The sequence below is a fragment of the Protopterus annectens genome, chromosome 11.part0 (assembly GCF_019279795.1).
Source record: "Protopterus annectens isolate FY-2018-M chromosome 11.part0, PAN1.0, whole genome shotgun sequence".
Lineage (NCBI taxonomy): Eukaryota > Metazoa > Chordata > Ceratodontiformes > Protopteridae > Protopterus > Protopterus annectens.
Genome location: NC_056745.1, coordinates 674,342,247 through 674,359,866, shown reverse-complemented (window position 1 = coordinate 674,359,866; position 17,620 = coordinate 674,342,247). Strand labels below are relative to the sequence as shown.

The 17,620-nt window shown below is 39.8% G+C and overlaps 1 protein-coding gene across 1 annotated transcript in view; it reads left to right on the top strand.

The window, feature by feature from the left end:
• Positions 1-17,620, top strand: part of LRP6 (LDL receptor related protein 6) — a 2,645,333-nt gene that overhangs the window by 2,369,313 nt on the left and 258,400 nt on the right. Inside the window, exon 19 of the mRNA XM_044088131.1 lies at positions 12,763-12,873. Coding sequence (XP_043944066.1) covers positions 12,763-12,873 — 111 coding nt within the window. The remainder of the gene's footprint in view (positions 1-12,762; positions 12,874-17,620) is intronic.

Below are 17,620 nucleotides of genomic sequence, written 5' to 3'. Positions count from 1 at the left end.
AATTGTTCTAACAGGGATGTTAGCAGCTAACCCATCACATGTAGATGTTATTTCTTATTTTAGTTTACATAGCTTTTATAAGTCCTGTTCCCCTAGGATAGAAATCCATTCAATGGAACACCAATGGCCTGCAGAAACCCACCTTTTCTGGAACTTCACATCCTTCTTGTCACTAGTATCAAACGGAGTCGAAGGGCTCTTAAAAACTCTTACTCCATGAGGTGTTGCATCCAATTCCAAATAACGCTGCAAGCTTAAAATGTTAAAATGCACCACCATTTCCTTGTTCATCAGTTTGTCTAGTTTATCATGCATTTGTTGTATTTCAACAGACAACGTACCAGCCAAACTTCCTCCAATAGAGAAGAATAGATTGTTGTTTCTCCTCTTATTTTCTTCATTAAAAAACTTTTCCCAAAGTTTTGTATTATCCACCTCATGGGAAATCGCACCTCGGCTGGTAGATTGCTCTCCCGTCTGGACCGCATACTGGTCAATGCTACATTGGGTAGAATCAAGATGTTCCTGGCTAAATATCTTGGGCGGATCAAAAGATGGATCGCTGGACATCAGAAAAACGCCAAAAAGAACACCAAAAAAGGAAGATAAGATGTAAATATGACAAACCAGCGTCCACAGAAGGTATTTAATACACTCTGGCCTGAAAGTTTTAGTATAATGGATGATTGATTAATTGTATAATTGTTTAATTGATGTTTTTGATGTTTAAAAGATGTGGTTGTGTACTGATTTTTTAGTATTTGTTTGAAGGTGGTGCTGCATGTGTTTCTTATAGAGGATGGAAGTGAGTTCCATAGTTTGGAGGCTGTGAAGGAGTAAAAGAGTTGACAAGCAGGTAAGGTGGGCTTTTCTACTTTTAGAAATCGAAGATTTTCAGATCTCTGTCACCTGATGGGTTGGTATTGGGTAAGTAGTGTCAAAAGAGAAGGACAGTCTGTGAGTCTGTAGATTATTTTGTACGCTGTAATTAGTTGGATGAATTAGAAATGGTGGGGTGAGTTCCAGCGAGCCTAATTATTTCAGTGAGTTACAGTGGTGGAACGAGAATTTGGCCTTGGTGGCAAATTTGGCTGTTTTGTTGCAACACATACCAAGTTTGGATTTTGCTGAATTTTGGATATTAGTAAGGAGAGGGACGCCATAAAGGAGAGAGGGTAATAAAAAGGTGGTTGCAAAGGTTTGTCTGGTAGAGAGGCTAATAAAGTGTTGGTGCCTGTAGAGCATACTGAGCTTGTGGTGTGCTTTTTTTTTTTTTTCGTTTGTGTAGTTAAAGTTAATGTTTTTATCTATAATAATGCCTAGTACTTAGTATGTGGGACAACTTCTATAGTGGTATTGTCTTGGGTTTGTATAGTGAAGAGTTTATCTTGGGAGTGGTTTTCTTGGTTGTAAAAAGTATTACCATAGTGTTTTTTTTGGATTTAGGGCAAAATGATTAAGCATCCAAGATTCAGTAGAGGTTGAGGGCATTCTGGGTGATTTGCTGGAGTGCAAAGTTGTAATTTGCAGTGCATATTATTGTAGAGTTGTCAGCATACTGAATTACTGAGCATTGTGGGAGAGTGGAGTGAAAGTTGTTAATAAAGATGCTAAATAAGAAATAACTAAGTATGGAGCCTTGGGGGGTACCCCTGTGAAAGTATTGAGGAAGGGAGAGTAAGATTGTTGCCATTTTTGGATTGCTGCCTATTGGAGAGACAGCTATTGAACCATTGTAGGGTAGGTGGGGAAATATGGAGGGCAGATAGTTTAGAGAGGAAGATGATATGTGAAATGGTATCAAAAGCTTTGGATATGTCTTGGAAAAGAGAAGCTATTATTTTGCCAGATTACCATGCTCTGTTAACTGTATCAAGGAAGGGAGGAGGGAGGACAGTAGTGGTGCTGTCCTTGTCGGTAAACCATGCTGAGTAGGTGATAGAATTTGGTTTTCAAGCAGTTGGTTGAGGGGTTTGGTATATATTTTTCCAGTATTTTAGAGATAGGTGAGATAATTGCAATTGACTGAAAGTTTGTGGTGTCTGTGTTAGTGCCTCCTTTTTGTAAGGGAAGAATGAATTTTTTTTCCAGATGTGTGGGACTCTGGATTCTTTATCAGTCTGTTAATGAGTATGCTGATAGGATAAACTATAGAGTTTGCAGCTAGTTGCAGGAAGTGTGGGGGTAGGTTGTCAGGGGCCAAAGTACAGGGTTTTAGCTTAAGTAAGTTTTTTTTTTTTTTTATTGTCGTGGTGGGTATGGGAGAGGATTTTAGGTTGGAGTTGAGGGTATGATTGTTTTCTGAGATGATTTGGTCATCAGCTGTCTTGGTGGTGGTGCTGTTAACTGTAGGAAAGGTAGTGGTTAGGTTAGCTGTGGTGTCAGTGAAGTAGGAATTGAAGAGGGTGGCATGTTCGGAGGGGGTTATGTCTTGGCCAGGGGATGGGTTGCTTTGAGAAGTCTGGGTGTAATAAGTGGTTAATGGAGGACCGTAATTTTGGGGGATTGTCTTTATGTTGGCTTTCTAGGTGGAGGTAGTGGGCTTTTTAATCTCTGCTTATAAGACATTTTGCATTTTTATGGAGTTGTTTGTAGAGTTGAGGGGTCTTAGTTTTTTTCTGCCATGATTTCCAGATTTTATCCATTGTGGACATGGCTTCTGTAGTGGATTTTGAGAGCCAGCTTGCTTGGTTATGTTTTATTCGTTTTTGGCAGGTGGTGCTTGTCTGTTTAGGATGTCTAAGAATGTTCAGTTAAAGAATTTGACAGCCTCATTAAGTGACAGGGATTTGAGTAGTTCCCAGTTTACTTTAGTTAAGGTTTCATTAAATATGGATGGTTGGAATGTAATCAAATTTATGGTTGATTTGTATTGGTGTTGACCTGGGGTTGGGGTAGATTTGCGTAGGGTATATGCTGAGTAGTGGTTGCTAATGGTATTGGGTAGTATGCCTGCAGTGGTGATATTGTTAGGGTGGGATACTAATACCCAGTCTGTTGTGGAGCCCCAGTTGTTAAGTCTGGTGATGTATTTTATTAGTTGGGAGAAGTTGTAAAGGTTTGTTTTTTGAGTGGCTCTTTTGGGCAATGTCTAGCCAATCAATATTTTCATCACCTAGGATGATGGTTTCATTGTCTATGTTTTGGGATGTCCAAACAAATATATTCTCTAATATTGGTATGTTGTTTCCTGGAGGAATATACAGAGTAATTATGCAAATGTTTTTTATGATTATGTTTTAATATAAAGGTTAGTACTTCGGCTGGGGAGAAGTTGGATGTTGGTTTTGAGTAGGGAATCAAAGTATATTTGCTAGGGAAGCGCATTGCTACTCTCCCTCCTCTCTTGTGGGGCCGATCCGCTGTTAGGCATGAGTAGCCTGGGGGGAGAAATTCAGTCTTTTATATTTGATTTCAGCCAGGTTTCGGTAGCTGCTATAATGTCAGGGTTGTTTTGTGACATCCACTCCCAGAGTTCAGGTATCTTGTTTCTAAGGCTTTGAAGATTTATGGTTGACAGCATGAGAGATTTGCTACGTTTGCTGGGGTCCGGGGGTGGGCCTGGGTTGGGTTGTATATCACCACTCTGGGATATAATGCTTTGGCAAATTATGTGGGTTATACTTAGTAGTTTTGTATACTTAGTTTCTGTTACTTCTATTATTATTATTGGTTTATTTACCAACCCAATCCACATATCAGGAAAGCCATAGTATTGTAGCAAGTCACCCAGTCAAAGGCTTTCTCTGCATCTTAGTTCATCATCCATTTGCAACATTAATGTTTTAATGATATTGTTAAATATTCACCTTCCCTCAGTAAAACCACATTGATCTAGGCTTATAATTCTAGGGAGCATAAGGAGTTGAGAAAATGTTATAATTGTGATTTAAAATTGATACTGTCCTTTATGACTAGGGTTCCGTCAGGATTCTTTCCATCTTCAATAAGGTTGGGATATACCCTCCCTGCAGGATTGTATTAAGTAGTTTTACTCAGACACTGACAACTTTGTCCTTTACAATTTTGCATACTTCCAGTGGAATGCCATCTTCCCTGGGTGACTTCCCTACTCCCTGTTAATACTGATCAGGATTTATTCCAGTTTTATCACCCTAGTTAGATGATGCCTTTTTCCTCTGTAAGTTGGGAAATATTTAATGCTTCCAGGAGTTATCTTTCCAACTTCCTACTGTCTACCTAGGTGTTGTCTTTCCAACTTCCTGTCTACCTTATCATCCCGCTTTCCCTCTTACATAGATTGTTATAAAAATATGACAATATGTCAGCTACCTTGTCAAGATCAGGTTCCATTCTTTTTGCAATGGGTTGTCTAATTTTAGGTATTGTTTTCTAAATGTTTTGCTTTCTTAATTTTTGAGCCAATAATTTAATGCCCTATGGGTTATTATCAAAATGCAAGATTTTAGTTTTGCCCAGTCTGTATTTGTGCAAGGTGTTCAGATATTCTTCTATGTCTAACCTCAGATTTCTCCAAGTGATTATTAAGTTCTCTGAAAGATTCATCCTGGTACTGTTCTTGTACTTCCAAAGTGTCATTGAGCACTTGCAGATATGTTTCCACTCTTTTCCCATTGTTCAGACCGTTTTTTTTTTATCAACACCTATGCCCGTATTTCTTAGTGTCCCATGTTATATCCAAATTATCTGATGTTCTATTCAAATTAAGATTTTCTAGCATATATTTCATAATCCATTCCCTAGTAACTGTTTCATTAAGTTTGAATGTGGGGAAGTGCCAGTGCCTTGTTTACAAATGTCTTTGTTTTTAGTTAATAAAAAAAAAAAAAACATGGTCTGATATAGTAATAGGGTGAGTACAGGTGTTATTAACTTGGTGCAGATGTTCTTTTGAAATATACCTGTCCAAACTAGTCCTTGTATTATGCCTTCCAGATTGATGATGTAAAATTTTCCCAAATTCTGGCTTTCCATTATATCTTGGAACCCAAAAATATTGAGGTATTTCAGCAAATACTGTCCTTCCCTATGGTACAAATTTGTCTTGGACCTCTGAGACGTAACTAAATTCCAGTCTCCTATCAATGTTGTACCTTTTTTGAAACTCCAGGCCTATGTCATTGTTTTATTTACTTCAAACCATTTAGTTTTGGATGGGAGATGCATTGCGGCTTTTGTCAACTGCTGACCAAGCCAGAAGCCTTTAATGAAAATATGTCTGACTTGTCCTATCACTCTTAATCTTGTCTATTTTAATTGGGAGTCGTTTTCTAATTCATATAAAAATTCATTTTTTCCTTTCTGCCTGTAGTCCCACATTATCTCCTATTCTTGCACTCATCTTTATTGCCTGCTCACGTTTTTTATTCAAATGGGTTTCTTGAAGCAAGGCAGTGTCAGTCTTGCTTTTCATCGAATAAGCAAACATTTTGTTTTTCTTTTTTTAGCAAATCATTCACATTCCATGAAGTGAAAGTGATTGCTATGCTGTCAGTGTGCTAAAATCACTGAATGGCTCTCTTTGTGTAATAACCTACCAAGCGCAATTACGATACCCCCTGCTTAGATTACTTCATCTGAAGTGCAGTTGTTATTAGCACACCAACATCCCTGTAACTCATTAGCTTTATCCTGCAGAGAGTTAACAAGTCTTCAGGAGTGTAAAATTAAGAGAGAACTAAAGTAATTATATGCAGGACATTTTTTTAGAATGTTTTGATGTGAGCGGCTGCTCACCAGTAAAAATGTTATTGAGGTTAACTGTATATCGTTGGCCACCATCCATTCTAAACGAGCTCTAAGCACCATCTTTTATTGCATTACATAGCTTGTTTTTAATACATATTTTACTACCTAAAGCCCCCTATCATATATCCACCATTATTTCTAGTCACACGGAGATTAGTCACTTAAGTTTACAGGGAGGAGAGAATAAAGCAGAACAGTGAATGGGGAAAGGGGACAATCAGGCGGATAAACCTGTGTAGCCAGCCCAACCAGGCCATTTGATCCACAAATCCGATGCAATCCGTTGTGTGACATTGCTGCATCATCCACTATTAACCTTTCTCAGGATGCAGTGATCAGTCTCCAGCCATCTTCCAAACTGAAAGCCAAGTCTTCCTCCATGCCCCTCCAGTGAGGCAAAAGCCTTGGGATTGATTTGCCATATTTGAAGATTAATAGCCAGCCTTAAAGTGAATTGCAGCTGGAAAACAAAGTCAATCTCAGCTGCGGTTTACCCTGCATGAGAAAATCTTGATTGTTTTGTCTTGGGTACTAAAGTATACCTCAGTGGTAAAATCATTTTAAATATGACACTGTATCCTGCATCAATTTGCTGGTTTCTGTAAGACCTGAGCAGTTTTCTCAGTTTAAAATACATACAAATGTTATAAAAGTACTTTGTGACTATTATTGTCATTGTTCTATGTCCAGCGTACACTAAATGACAGTCGTACATGGCCGCAACAAAGAGAACAGTTCAGTTTATAACCCCTCCCTTAAATCATGCTGTTGCAAATCTGTTTTTACATTTCACTTCAGCTTTCCATTTCTTTACGTTCTTAGACTGTTTCTCTGGGTTGAGGTGGAGTTTTTTATGCCATCCTTTGAGAGAACTGTCTAGTGTCCCGCGCTGTATCCAAGAATTTTTTTTTTTTTTTTTGGAACTCCAGGAAGGGTTTTAATGACAGTCTGCTTCTAGGTGATGTAGCAGGATTGCTAATGGGTCCACAGTCCAAAGCGCCACTTCCAGTATCCGTTTGAGCTGTGTAATTGGAGTCAAGTTTCTAGTTAAGCTCATCTTTAGATTTGGAGGGATCTATATAATTCTTACAGCAAGATGGGGAAAAAACCCACAGTGTAACTGGATAAGTAAGTTTGAACTTAGTTCCCAGATCTCTGCACTTTTTAAAGCAATGTGGTGGTACGAAGGCATTCTCTTCATTCACGTTTGGGGCGAACATTCATTATCAACAAACAACCTAGACTCCCCCATCTTCAGTATAGTTCCTCTCTTCCACAGATTGTTGAAGGTATTTTCCTTAAAGAAACTGGACGAGCTGGAAACACAATGAGAGACCGCTTCAACAAAATAGTGGTATTTATTTGAACTTGCAATAAATCGTAAGCGCTTTCGGCTAAATTAGTATTTAGCCTTCTTCAGACAAACAGCAGAAAAATGCATTATAGTTGTATAAATAAGTTGATGTAACCAATCAAGAGCAAATGCATTTGTTTAAATGAACGTTACTATAGTAACCTTAAACAAGAACGAAAGAGTGCATCACTACCAAAGATATTTTAAAGAAATATAAAGCATTAGTAAACAAATATAAATACTTTAGAAACGTGAATGTTAAGTAGAATTACATATTCAACATCACATCATAGACTAATTATTGCAGTTCTCCTATTGTACAAAATTATTTAAAAAAATGTATATAAAAGGAAAACATTGAAACATTTAAAAACATATAGTTCTAAACTAAAACCTGTCATAGAACCTAATGGCCCGTGTTTACTTCTAAACAAATATTCTAAACATATATATACACCAGTTTAGAGGAACAAAATTGTTGTGAAATTAAATTGTTCCACTGAAATATCTATAGAAGTATTTGTATAATTAGACTGACAAGAAAACACCTAAAATAATCTTATACTAATATGTAAAAAACTGGCATATATCCAATGATACAAGTGGGTATATGTATCTAAAATTGTGTGCCATAACCCTCTCAGGCTAATAACATGTGTGTTATCGTCCATATGATAGCCATTTAAGCACACATTTGATTGACAAATTGTCATTAATACCCGGTAGCAGATGTGCCCTTGTACGAATCTGCCACATGAGTTCATCTATCTCTAACATTATTTGCCAAGGTCCACCCCTCACATCTGGATTCCTTTGTTGGACTATGACAAAATTAAAGTTATGTCCTGTATTCTCCATAGTATGCTTAGCTATAGCATTGTTGGTATCTTTTTTGCTAACAGCATACATATGTTCGTAAATCCTAGTCTTTATTCTACGCTCAGTCTTACCAATGTAAAATGCTTTGCATTGGTTACACAAAGCAGCGTAGACAACTGACTTGGACTCACAGTTATAATGGCCATTAATTTTGTATGTTTTATCCTTGATGCTAAAATGTGTGCATACTTTAAGAAATTTGCACTGAGCACAAGCGCCACACTTGTACATGCCATTTGGTCGGTGTGAAATAGCTTTTCTTGGTGGTCTCTCTAGGATAGTTTTCAGGTTTGGCCCCCTCCTGTATGTTAATTTAGGTTTTTCACCTAGTAGCATGGACAGGGTACTGTCATGGTTGATGACATCCCAGTTCTTAATGACCATTTCTTTGATTTTGTAAAAATCTAATGAAAAAGTGTGTAGAAAGGAGACACAATAATTTGTGTCCTCTGTTCTGTGTGCACTCAATAGATTTGGAGTAGTTGTAATGTCACCGCCATCGGGTGTCAGCTCTTGTGTGTTGTTGACACCCAAAAGTGGGATGAACTGGCCTGAAGCACGTTTATTAGAGACTTCTATTATAATGCTGTTGATTAATGCAAGTGGATAGCTCCTTGCCAGGAACATGTTTTTTAATTTATTACATTCAATAAGAAAGTCATGGTCTTCCGTTACCATACGTGCTGCTCTAACCAGCTGCCCCTTGACGACTGATCTTTTTTGGTAATAGGGATGGTTGCTGGAAAAATGCAGCAAGCTGTTGGAGTACGTAGGCTTTCTATATATATTACTTGTTAGTCTTTTGTTGTTAGTGTCTTTTTTAAGAAGAATATCTAAATAGTTAATCTCACTATCTGCTATGTTAAAAGTGAATTGTAAAAAATCAGTCATGTTAGTTATGTTATCAATGAATGTGGGAATAAGCTCTTTATCACCTTTCCAAATACAAAATATGTCATCCTGGTACCTAGTGTACCAGGAGACGTGTTGTTTAAACAAAACCTCTTTGAAAAGGAATTCTACTTCCCAATAAGCTAACACAGCATTAGCAAAGGAGCCACCACAGGGGGATCCCATGGCCACGCCTGAGGTTTGGAGATAAAACTTGTTCTCAAAAATGAAAAAGTTGTTTGTTAGGACTAATTCCAAAAGTGTTTCACATAAACAAATAGTATTTTCCTCCACCTTTTTGTTGACCATAAATTCTCTTACCCAACTAAGGCCTATAGCTTGCGGTATGACCGTATATAGGTCTTTAATATCTATTGTAAGGAAAACCATGTTGTTAGTGTATTCTATCCCACTGATGTTTTTGAGAAAAGACCAGGAATCCTTACAAATATGTGGTTCCTGGTCTAAGAGGGGTTTTATTATGCTCTCTACTAATTTGGCTGATGCATAAGTTGCCGAACCTCTCCCGTCTACAATAGGCCTAAATGGTGGTGTTTGTAGACGTTTGTGTAACTTAGGTGCACCAAAAAAAGCTGAAATCCTTGGAGCTGGTGTGTACAGATACTTGTATGTGTCAGTATTAATGAAACCTTCTAAAAGTAAGTCCTGTAAACAATTGTTGATCTTCTTATAGGCAACATTTATTTCGTTTAATGATACTTCCTCGTATACCGAAGTGTCCAGATGTTCCATCATGTACTCAACATATTTACAATGATCCATTAGTACTACCCCCCCTCCCTTGTCCGGTTTCATAACCCGGATGTTACAATCCCTTAGCAGTCTGAGAAAATCCCATTCCAAAGGAGTAATGTTGTTGGAATGTTTTTGATTGACATACGTGATTTGGTTTTTTATAGCCCAGAAGTCAATCTCACACATCTTCTCAAAAACCGCCAGGGTCGGGTGGAGTGGTGGGTTATAGGTACTAGAGACCCTCAAAGAGTTGAGTACTGGGACATTGTTGCCTAAAAGAGAATTCAGGTTAAGTTTTCTAACAAAAACTTTTAAATCAACTATAGTTTTTGCTATGTCCATATGTTGTCCTGGGACAAAGGATAGATCCCTAGCAAAAAAATCAACCATATCCTGGTGAACATTTATAAGTGTATAGTTATAAACAACAAAGTCGTTGTTCGAACTTTTTGATATGCTAGGGTCGCTGCCAAAAGTGAGGGCTTGGATCATCTCTTCTTCCCTCGTCTCTTGTTCCTCGTGTTGTTCACTACTTGGGGTCCGACACGATTGGTGGTCTGGGCATTGTTCGCCTGATGAAAATCCTGGCCGTTTGGTTGATTTGAATTAACAATATGTTGGCCCTGTATTTGGTTCATGTCTTGAATAATAGGTGCTGGTATGTTGTCATAATTAGAATTGTTAATGCCAGCATTATTGTTATTGAACCTAGGGCTTCTCCTGACGCCCTGTCTTTGCTCAGGAACATTGTCTTGATTATTGCCATTACTGTTATTAATTGTAGAATAAGAGATATTAGCTTGCTCTACTCGATTAATCATGTCTCCTTGTGGTGAATTCAATTTATTTGGAGGCCTTGGATAAGCACAATTATTAGTATAATCTGTAAGATCCCTATTGAGTTTTTTCTTTTTGCTAATCAACAATTTCTCCATACTTGCTTCAATGCTGGAAAACACACGGCAATAATCATATTTGCAACGAAGAAATTCATTGTGCGATGTTATAACCTTTTCTAAAGTGTCAAGTTCAAGTGACAAGCTGGCAACATCCTTAGAATAAAAAGCTATAAGAGCCTGTAAAAACTCTATGCCTTGCCTGTCAAATAAACCTAAAAGTTCTTGATGGAAGGCAGAGTTTTCCACCAGTCCAGATGGAAAACGCCATTGGCGTAATCCCTTTGGTACGATTTTATTTCTCACACATTCATTGAGGTATGCTACCTCCAACTGTAACTTCTTACATCTGTATAATTTATTGTCGAACTCTTCAATTTTATCACTCAGTGCGTGACTATCCGCCATCTGTGAAGAGTTAGAGTCAGAATGTACGCTAAACCCTTGGCTAAAAAAATTGTTGTTAACCTGTCCCTTGACTTATGCAGTCCACTGTAAAAGTTTTACAGTCATTCCCCGCCACCTTTTATGGTATCCCTACAGACCGAAGGTAGTCTAATCCTAATCTGTCTTCTATCACAGCTAGTTTTTGCTGAATGCCATCAGTCTTGGCCTTTTGCTCCACTGTAGTGGTGTGTGTGTGTGTTACTGCTTGTAGCCATGTATTTTACAGACCATGTGACTTTACTTGCCCTCTCCTAGTGGCAAATGCTTGTATCTGGCAGTGCAGATTTGGTTAGTGTTCCTGTTCTTAAGGAATGTGTTTGGAAGAATGGAAAATGAGCAGCTTTTGCTCAGGTTGTGTATTGTTGGGGTCAAAGGAGAGTTTGCTTTGTACCGCAGATACTTGGTGGAAGCCAGTGGGGATTAGAGCACCCACCAAAATGTTGGTTACATACTGGCAGGTGTCTGGATTCTATGAATGATGTCATTTACATGCATTTCGTGGATAGGGTGAGATTAGAGGTGGAGCCACAGAATAAAATTCTAGATAGGAGCAATAGGTTATTGACATGAGATGCCTTAGTCTCTTCTCAGTCCTGAAGCATCAGATTAAGTCCAGAGGGAATAATTTGTATTTGGGACCCAAAGAGTGGCAAGGGCAACAAGGAGTAGCCTATGATCAACTGTTGGGAGAGCTATTTCTTAAGATGAAGTCCTTTAGGGAATGACTTGGAGAAAGATTGAGAGTTAAATATCATCACAGGTTTCTTTTGGATTTGGTTTGTCAGGTGTCCAATGCATTTTGCCATACTGTATGTTCTTCAAAACCTCATTTTGGATTGACCCTTTTGTATCATTAAGTGTGGGTGCTTTACACGTCTGTTTTTCATCACTTCTGTACCTTTTTTGTCTCTCTTGTAGTTTCCCTCCTCTGCTGGTTAACAGTAGTGAACTGCTGTCACACATGCCACTTGGCAGCCAAGGAGAAAGCTGCCGTTTTTCTCATGTTTAGCTAAACTGAAATCCTAGTAGCTACTGTGCTCTTAGCTGATGAAAGGAAATGATGCACGTATTTTAATATGCATGTATTTTAATATGATTCTTTAAATAAAAAAGGCATCCCCAAGTAAATCACAAGCCTTAAATACTTTTTTGATCTCAGTTTTGTGTGCGTAGTGTTGTCCCTTTTTTCTATTGCAAACAAACTTTATTACTACATTAAATTCGGAATTTATCCATGCCAGTACTTAGTTTTAGATGTAATATGTGCTTCTTTGTATTAATATAAGTTTAAAACTTATACATATTGCCTCTTGGCTCAGAGAGTAGGTGAAAGTGACTCTTGACTCTAATTTGCTACTTGGTTAATGTATGTTTATGTAGAGAGAGTCAACAGCTGTGGCTGATTTGTTATCCCATGACACCTTCTTCTCAAGTAGATGAAATAATAGTTTGAGCTTGTATTGTGTTGCTGTAGTTTTTTAAATACATGTTTTTTCTTACCGCAGGGCCTGCTTTCTGTCAGCTTTTGTGGTGTGATGTCAGTATCTATCTAGTACTTGTCTTTAAAGTTTTGTCTGCCACTAAACCGCCTGTAATACCCCTTGGATAGACTAGCATAACTAGATAAGATGGCTTTGTATTCTTTAGTGTGGTCTTTACATATACTTATGAGCCCTGTGAGAATAAGTGAACATAATCGTGTGTGCACGTTGCCTTCTGAATGCAACAGTGCTTTTTCGAGTTTAAGTGCACTTTTATTACATTACAATTGGATAGAATTGTTCATTTTTTCTTTGCTTTTTTTCCCAGTTTTATGTCCAACAGATCAGTTCCGGTGTTCAAATGGCCTGTGCATTGGTCGAAACAAAAGATGTGACCATAATGTAGACTGTATTGATAACTCGGATGAGTCTGGATGTGGTAAGCTGCAAATTATTTAGTGTACCAGCTTTTGAAATGTAACTCTTTGGTGTTTAACTATATCAATATAAGTAACATGATCTTTTAAAAGCTGCTTCTAAGAATTTTGCAGTGGTTTCGGACAATAAGCTTTAACAATGTGACTGTTCGGACCTCTTTTAGAGGTGCAGTTTTTGCTTGTACTACATTAAGGAAAAGAGCTAATTAATATTGAAGGGTTCCGTAGTGAGGTACCGACTCTGGTCTACTTAAAACAATAGTAGTGTTGTTTGGAAGAGTCATGTGCTTATAACCACTATCTTAACATCTATGTGATATTTCCCTTACTCAAGTCATCATTTGGGCTTGTGTAGAAGCCATGTAGAAGAAAATGAGTATCTAAATAATATCAAATGTTCATTCATAATCACTGCTGCAGTAGCCTTAGCTGTTGGGCTATGTCCTGCCAAGGTTATAACAGCTGGCCGATTTTCCAAAGCTTTGAGCTTCTACGTGTGCCCAAGCTGCTGGTTGCAAGACTGCCTAAGTGAAGAAAATTAGTAGCCTAGAGCACCAAAATCTTTAGTACTTTCTTGCTGCCTTATAGGTTCATAGGTGTTTACTAGGCTCCAAGTGCAGGCAAAAGTACACGAAACGAATCCAATAACACCACGAAAGGCGCACTGAAAGCGACCCAATAAAGTCACGGACGAAGGCAGCCAGTGTCTTTTACTCTAACCCACATCTGATGGTGTGATGAAACAAAAACGGATTTTCAAACAGCATTAATGGAGTGTTTTTAGTGTGAATTTTTCTTCAATAAAATGTTACATATACTGGTTGCCTTCGTCCGTGGCTTTATTGGGTCACTTTCAGTGCACCTTTCGTGTGTTTACTAGGCTAACGACCACAAGAGCCTTTCTTAGCCTAGCCATGCATCGCAAATCTCTGACAAGTTCTGATACCCTTGATAAATATAAGCCTGGACCTGGGAAATGAACCATTTACAGGTTACCTGTTTTGCATTAGAGACATAGGTGCCAAACCAGGGATGAATTTCTGGTTTCCCATCCAGTTGTCCAAATTGCAGTTGAATTGGGTTAAGGAACTCTGCTTCACGTGGATGGGGAGCCTGACCTATAGATGGGGTAGTCTCTGGGATACATACCTATCTGTCCAGCAGGTCCTATTTATATCACAGGCAAGGTTTTAAGTCTTTAGAATGGGTAATTCTGCTACTGTTTTGTGGATATGCAGTAGGTCCATCAGAGTGGGGCCTGGCAATGTCCTGTATGCCAGGCATAGATTTTCCTCCTCAAAAGCCAGCAGGAGACAGGATACAGGGATATGGCCTTGAGGCGGTCTGCATAGGACATTTTACTTATGCCCTGTATTTTTAGTGAGGAAGCTCTGTGGACGTTCCAGTTGTTGGATATGCCTGGTTAGGTACATACCAAAGGGTGTATTGTACTCTGTGATAGGTCTGATGACTGCCGAATACAGTGGAACAGTGACTTCTTTGGACCTAGATGCCAGATCTTTGTTTATAAGTTGTGCAACATAGAATGATTTCCTCACCGATGTAGACACATGATGATCAAAAGCTAGATTACTATCTGCATGTGTCCCTAAGTACCTGACTACTGGGTCAACTCTAGAGGGGTGCATTGTCGATATAATCGTTACCAGGAATGGATGACTTCCCAAAGGATACTATTATGCATTTCTTGGCATTTAGTTTTAGTCCATGGCGCTCACACCAGTTATTTGTCTGTGTCAGCCCCTCCTGAAGAGTATTTGTGTCAGTGTGAAAGTCATTGACGGCTCCTAATTTGCATTCATCTGCAAATTTAGTCAGCCACAGGCCACTGACATTGGCCTTGACTTCTGAGAGGTAAATGCCAAAAAGGAGCTGTCCAAGAACTGATCCCTGAGGGACTCCACTTGTGACTGGCCTCTTTGTGTAGAGGTGGACTCCCCAGTTTTAACCTCCTTGGTCCTGTCCAAACCAGTTGGCTTTCCCACTGGGTGACGTACAGGTTTTTACCTAACCTCTTGAGTTTGTCAACCATGCCCGAGTGGGGTATTGTGTCAAATGCCTTAGCCAGGTCAAAGTAAGCAGTGTGAATGGTTTTGCCCTCATCCATTACTTTGGTGACCTTCTCAAAGAAGTCCACTGGGTTGAGTAGGCATGATCTGCTCTTGATGAAACCAAACTGGGTTGGGTCCAGTGTCTGGAGGTTTACTGTATCTCTGTTGATCATCTCCATGATTCTTTCCATGGCTTTACGTACAAGACTAGTGAGACTTATGAGTCTTTAGATGGCCCACCTTTGTGCAGAGGGATGACTGTTGCCTTTCTCCATTCATGAGGCACAAAGCCTGTTTGCAGGCTACAGTTAAATAGTAATTCCAGAGGCCCTGATAGGTCATGTTTCATGCTATTTAGAAGGCATTCTGGGATATTGTCTGGGCTGGCTCATTGATGCAGTGTTCTTGCTCTTGGAGAGGGCATTAAGTGACCTGTTCCCTAGTGATGGTAGGGAGAGTTATATTTGATATTTCCTGAGGGAAGGTTGGGGGGGGGGTAAAATTGGAGCTGAATTTATCAACCAGAAGGTTTGCTATATCTTCTGGGTCAGTATAGGTGGCTCCATTTACAATGAGCTCTGCACACTATTGTTTATTGCCTTTGAGGTTGCGGACATGGCAAGAATACTTTGTGGTTGTTCTTGGCCTGAGGCGCCAAAATTGCCTCAAATTTGGCTTTGGTAGATTTTATTTGTCCCGAGTTTTGTTCAGTTTGATAGTGTTCTTATGCTTCTGGGTGGTGCACCTCCTAATTTTTGCCATGATTTTCTTCTTCCTGTTATACATCCGATTGATTTTGTGATTCCACCAGAGTGGCTTGTTTTTTGAGTTGGTTCTTTACTTCTTCCTGGTGGGTACAGCTGCCTCTGTGCGGCTATTAACGGGTGTACTATTGAAGAACGAAAGTTCACTACGAACGTCAAAGGTACACCCACACTAACACGAAAGTGCATTTTCACGAATGTGCAATTCCGTGAACCCGCTAGACCGAGCGGGCAAGCAGTCATGGACCTTAAGGTTAGGGTAAGGGGATAGTTAGTAGGGCTGTCCCCTTACCTTGACCCGTGCCCTAACCCTAAGGTCTGTGACTATCACACCACAGTGGAAGATATTCCAGATCAGGCTCTGTCCTCCACTGTGGTGTGATGGTCACGATCCTTAGGGTAAGGGCATAGTTAATAGGGCCATCCCCTTACCTTGACCCGTGCCCTAACCCTAAGGTCCGTGACTATTACACCACAGTGGCAGACATAGCCCATTTTTCAATGTCCTCCATTGTGGTGAGGTAGGTTCGGTCTAGTGAGCTTAAGCGAAACTGCACTTTCGTTAAAGTGCACTTTTGCTTAAGTGGGGATGTACTTTCCCATTTCGAAAAAGTGAATTTTCGTTGTAGGAAAGTACACCCCTATTAACATGCTTGTACAGAGTTTCTGTGAAAAGTTCTGCATAGGCAGAAGTGTTCTCAGGGTTTATAGGGGCTTGAAATTTTGTCAGGATGTCCTTTTATTCCCATGTTGCAGTATTTTTAGTGTGGGATTCTCCACCTCAGGCGACCTGAACATCGGCTTCTATTCAAAAGCTTAAGCCTGATTGCTGTAGGTGCATGGGACATCGCACGTAGGGCCATAAACCAGGAGCCTTAAATGTGACGTCTGCACGTACAGACCTTAGAACTTTTCTGACTCAAGTCGAACATCAGGTCAATCGCATCTGTTCTCTGCTGTCAAGATGTCTAAAGCTAAGTAACCTGTTGGGGATTTTGTTCTTTTACTATTGCTTGAGCTTGGTTTGCTGACTTCCCTTGAGTAGATGTCTGGCAAAAAGGTTAAATGCCAATGCGGATGCCATATTCCGCATAAAGATTCGCATGACTATTGCGTTTTTTGCCTAGGCTGGAAGCACAACCATACCGCCGATCTCACTTGACAATCCTTCATCCCGAAGATGCTCAGAATCCATCTGGCTACCCTTAATCTTTACTTAGGAAACCAGAGGCTAAAAAAGTTGGCACTTAGGATGGATCTAGAGTCAGCCGCCCAGGTGGAGCCGCCACAGAAAAAGGTCAAGATTCCTCGGCCTACTTCCTCTGCCGTTGGACGCCCCACCAGCAACTGATAGGGGTTGAGGGGTGTTCGCTAGCACCGTCTCCATCAGTTCCCCTTGAGGAAGTCACTGCTGAGGTACTGGCTGGGCACATCCATGGAGATTGCTCAGACGGTTTCTGCCAAAGTTGAGGGGGAACCAGGCTCCACCAGACACCTGACTGGAATGCCAGAATCCGAGGCCCCAGAAACTAGGCCTTCTCCCACAACTACTCCTTTGAAAAGGAATCTGAAAACTTAAATATTTATCCCCTCTTGCTGAGGGAGTACCTGACTGGCAGTCTTTCAGTCAGTCTTTAATGCAGGCCTTTATGGCTATTAGGCCGTCGGCCTCCTCTCCCTCCACCATCCATGTCCTTGGTCCAAGGCCTGCCTCAGCTACTTCTATTGCCCTGCCACTTCTCATGAAAGAGAAGAGGAAGACGAACTTTACTCTTTATCATCTGATGAGTCTATTACTTATCACAGATTGTCTCTTCCCTGGAATATTATTCCCCTGATGAGGAATCCATAGAAGGGGACTATTCCCCCAGAAGACATCACTTTTGGAGAGACCATTACCAGAATGAAAGAAT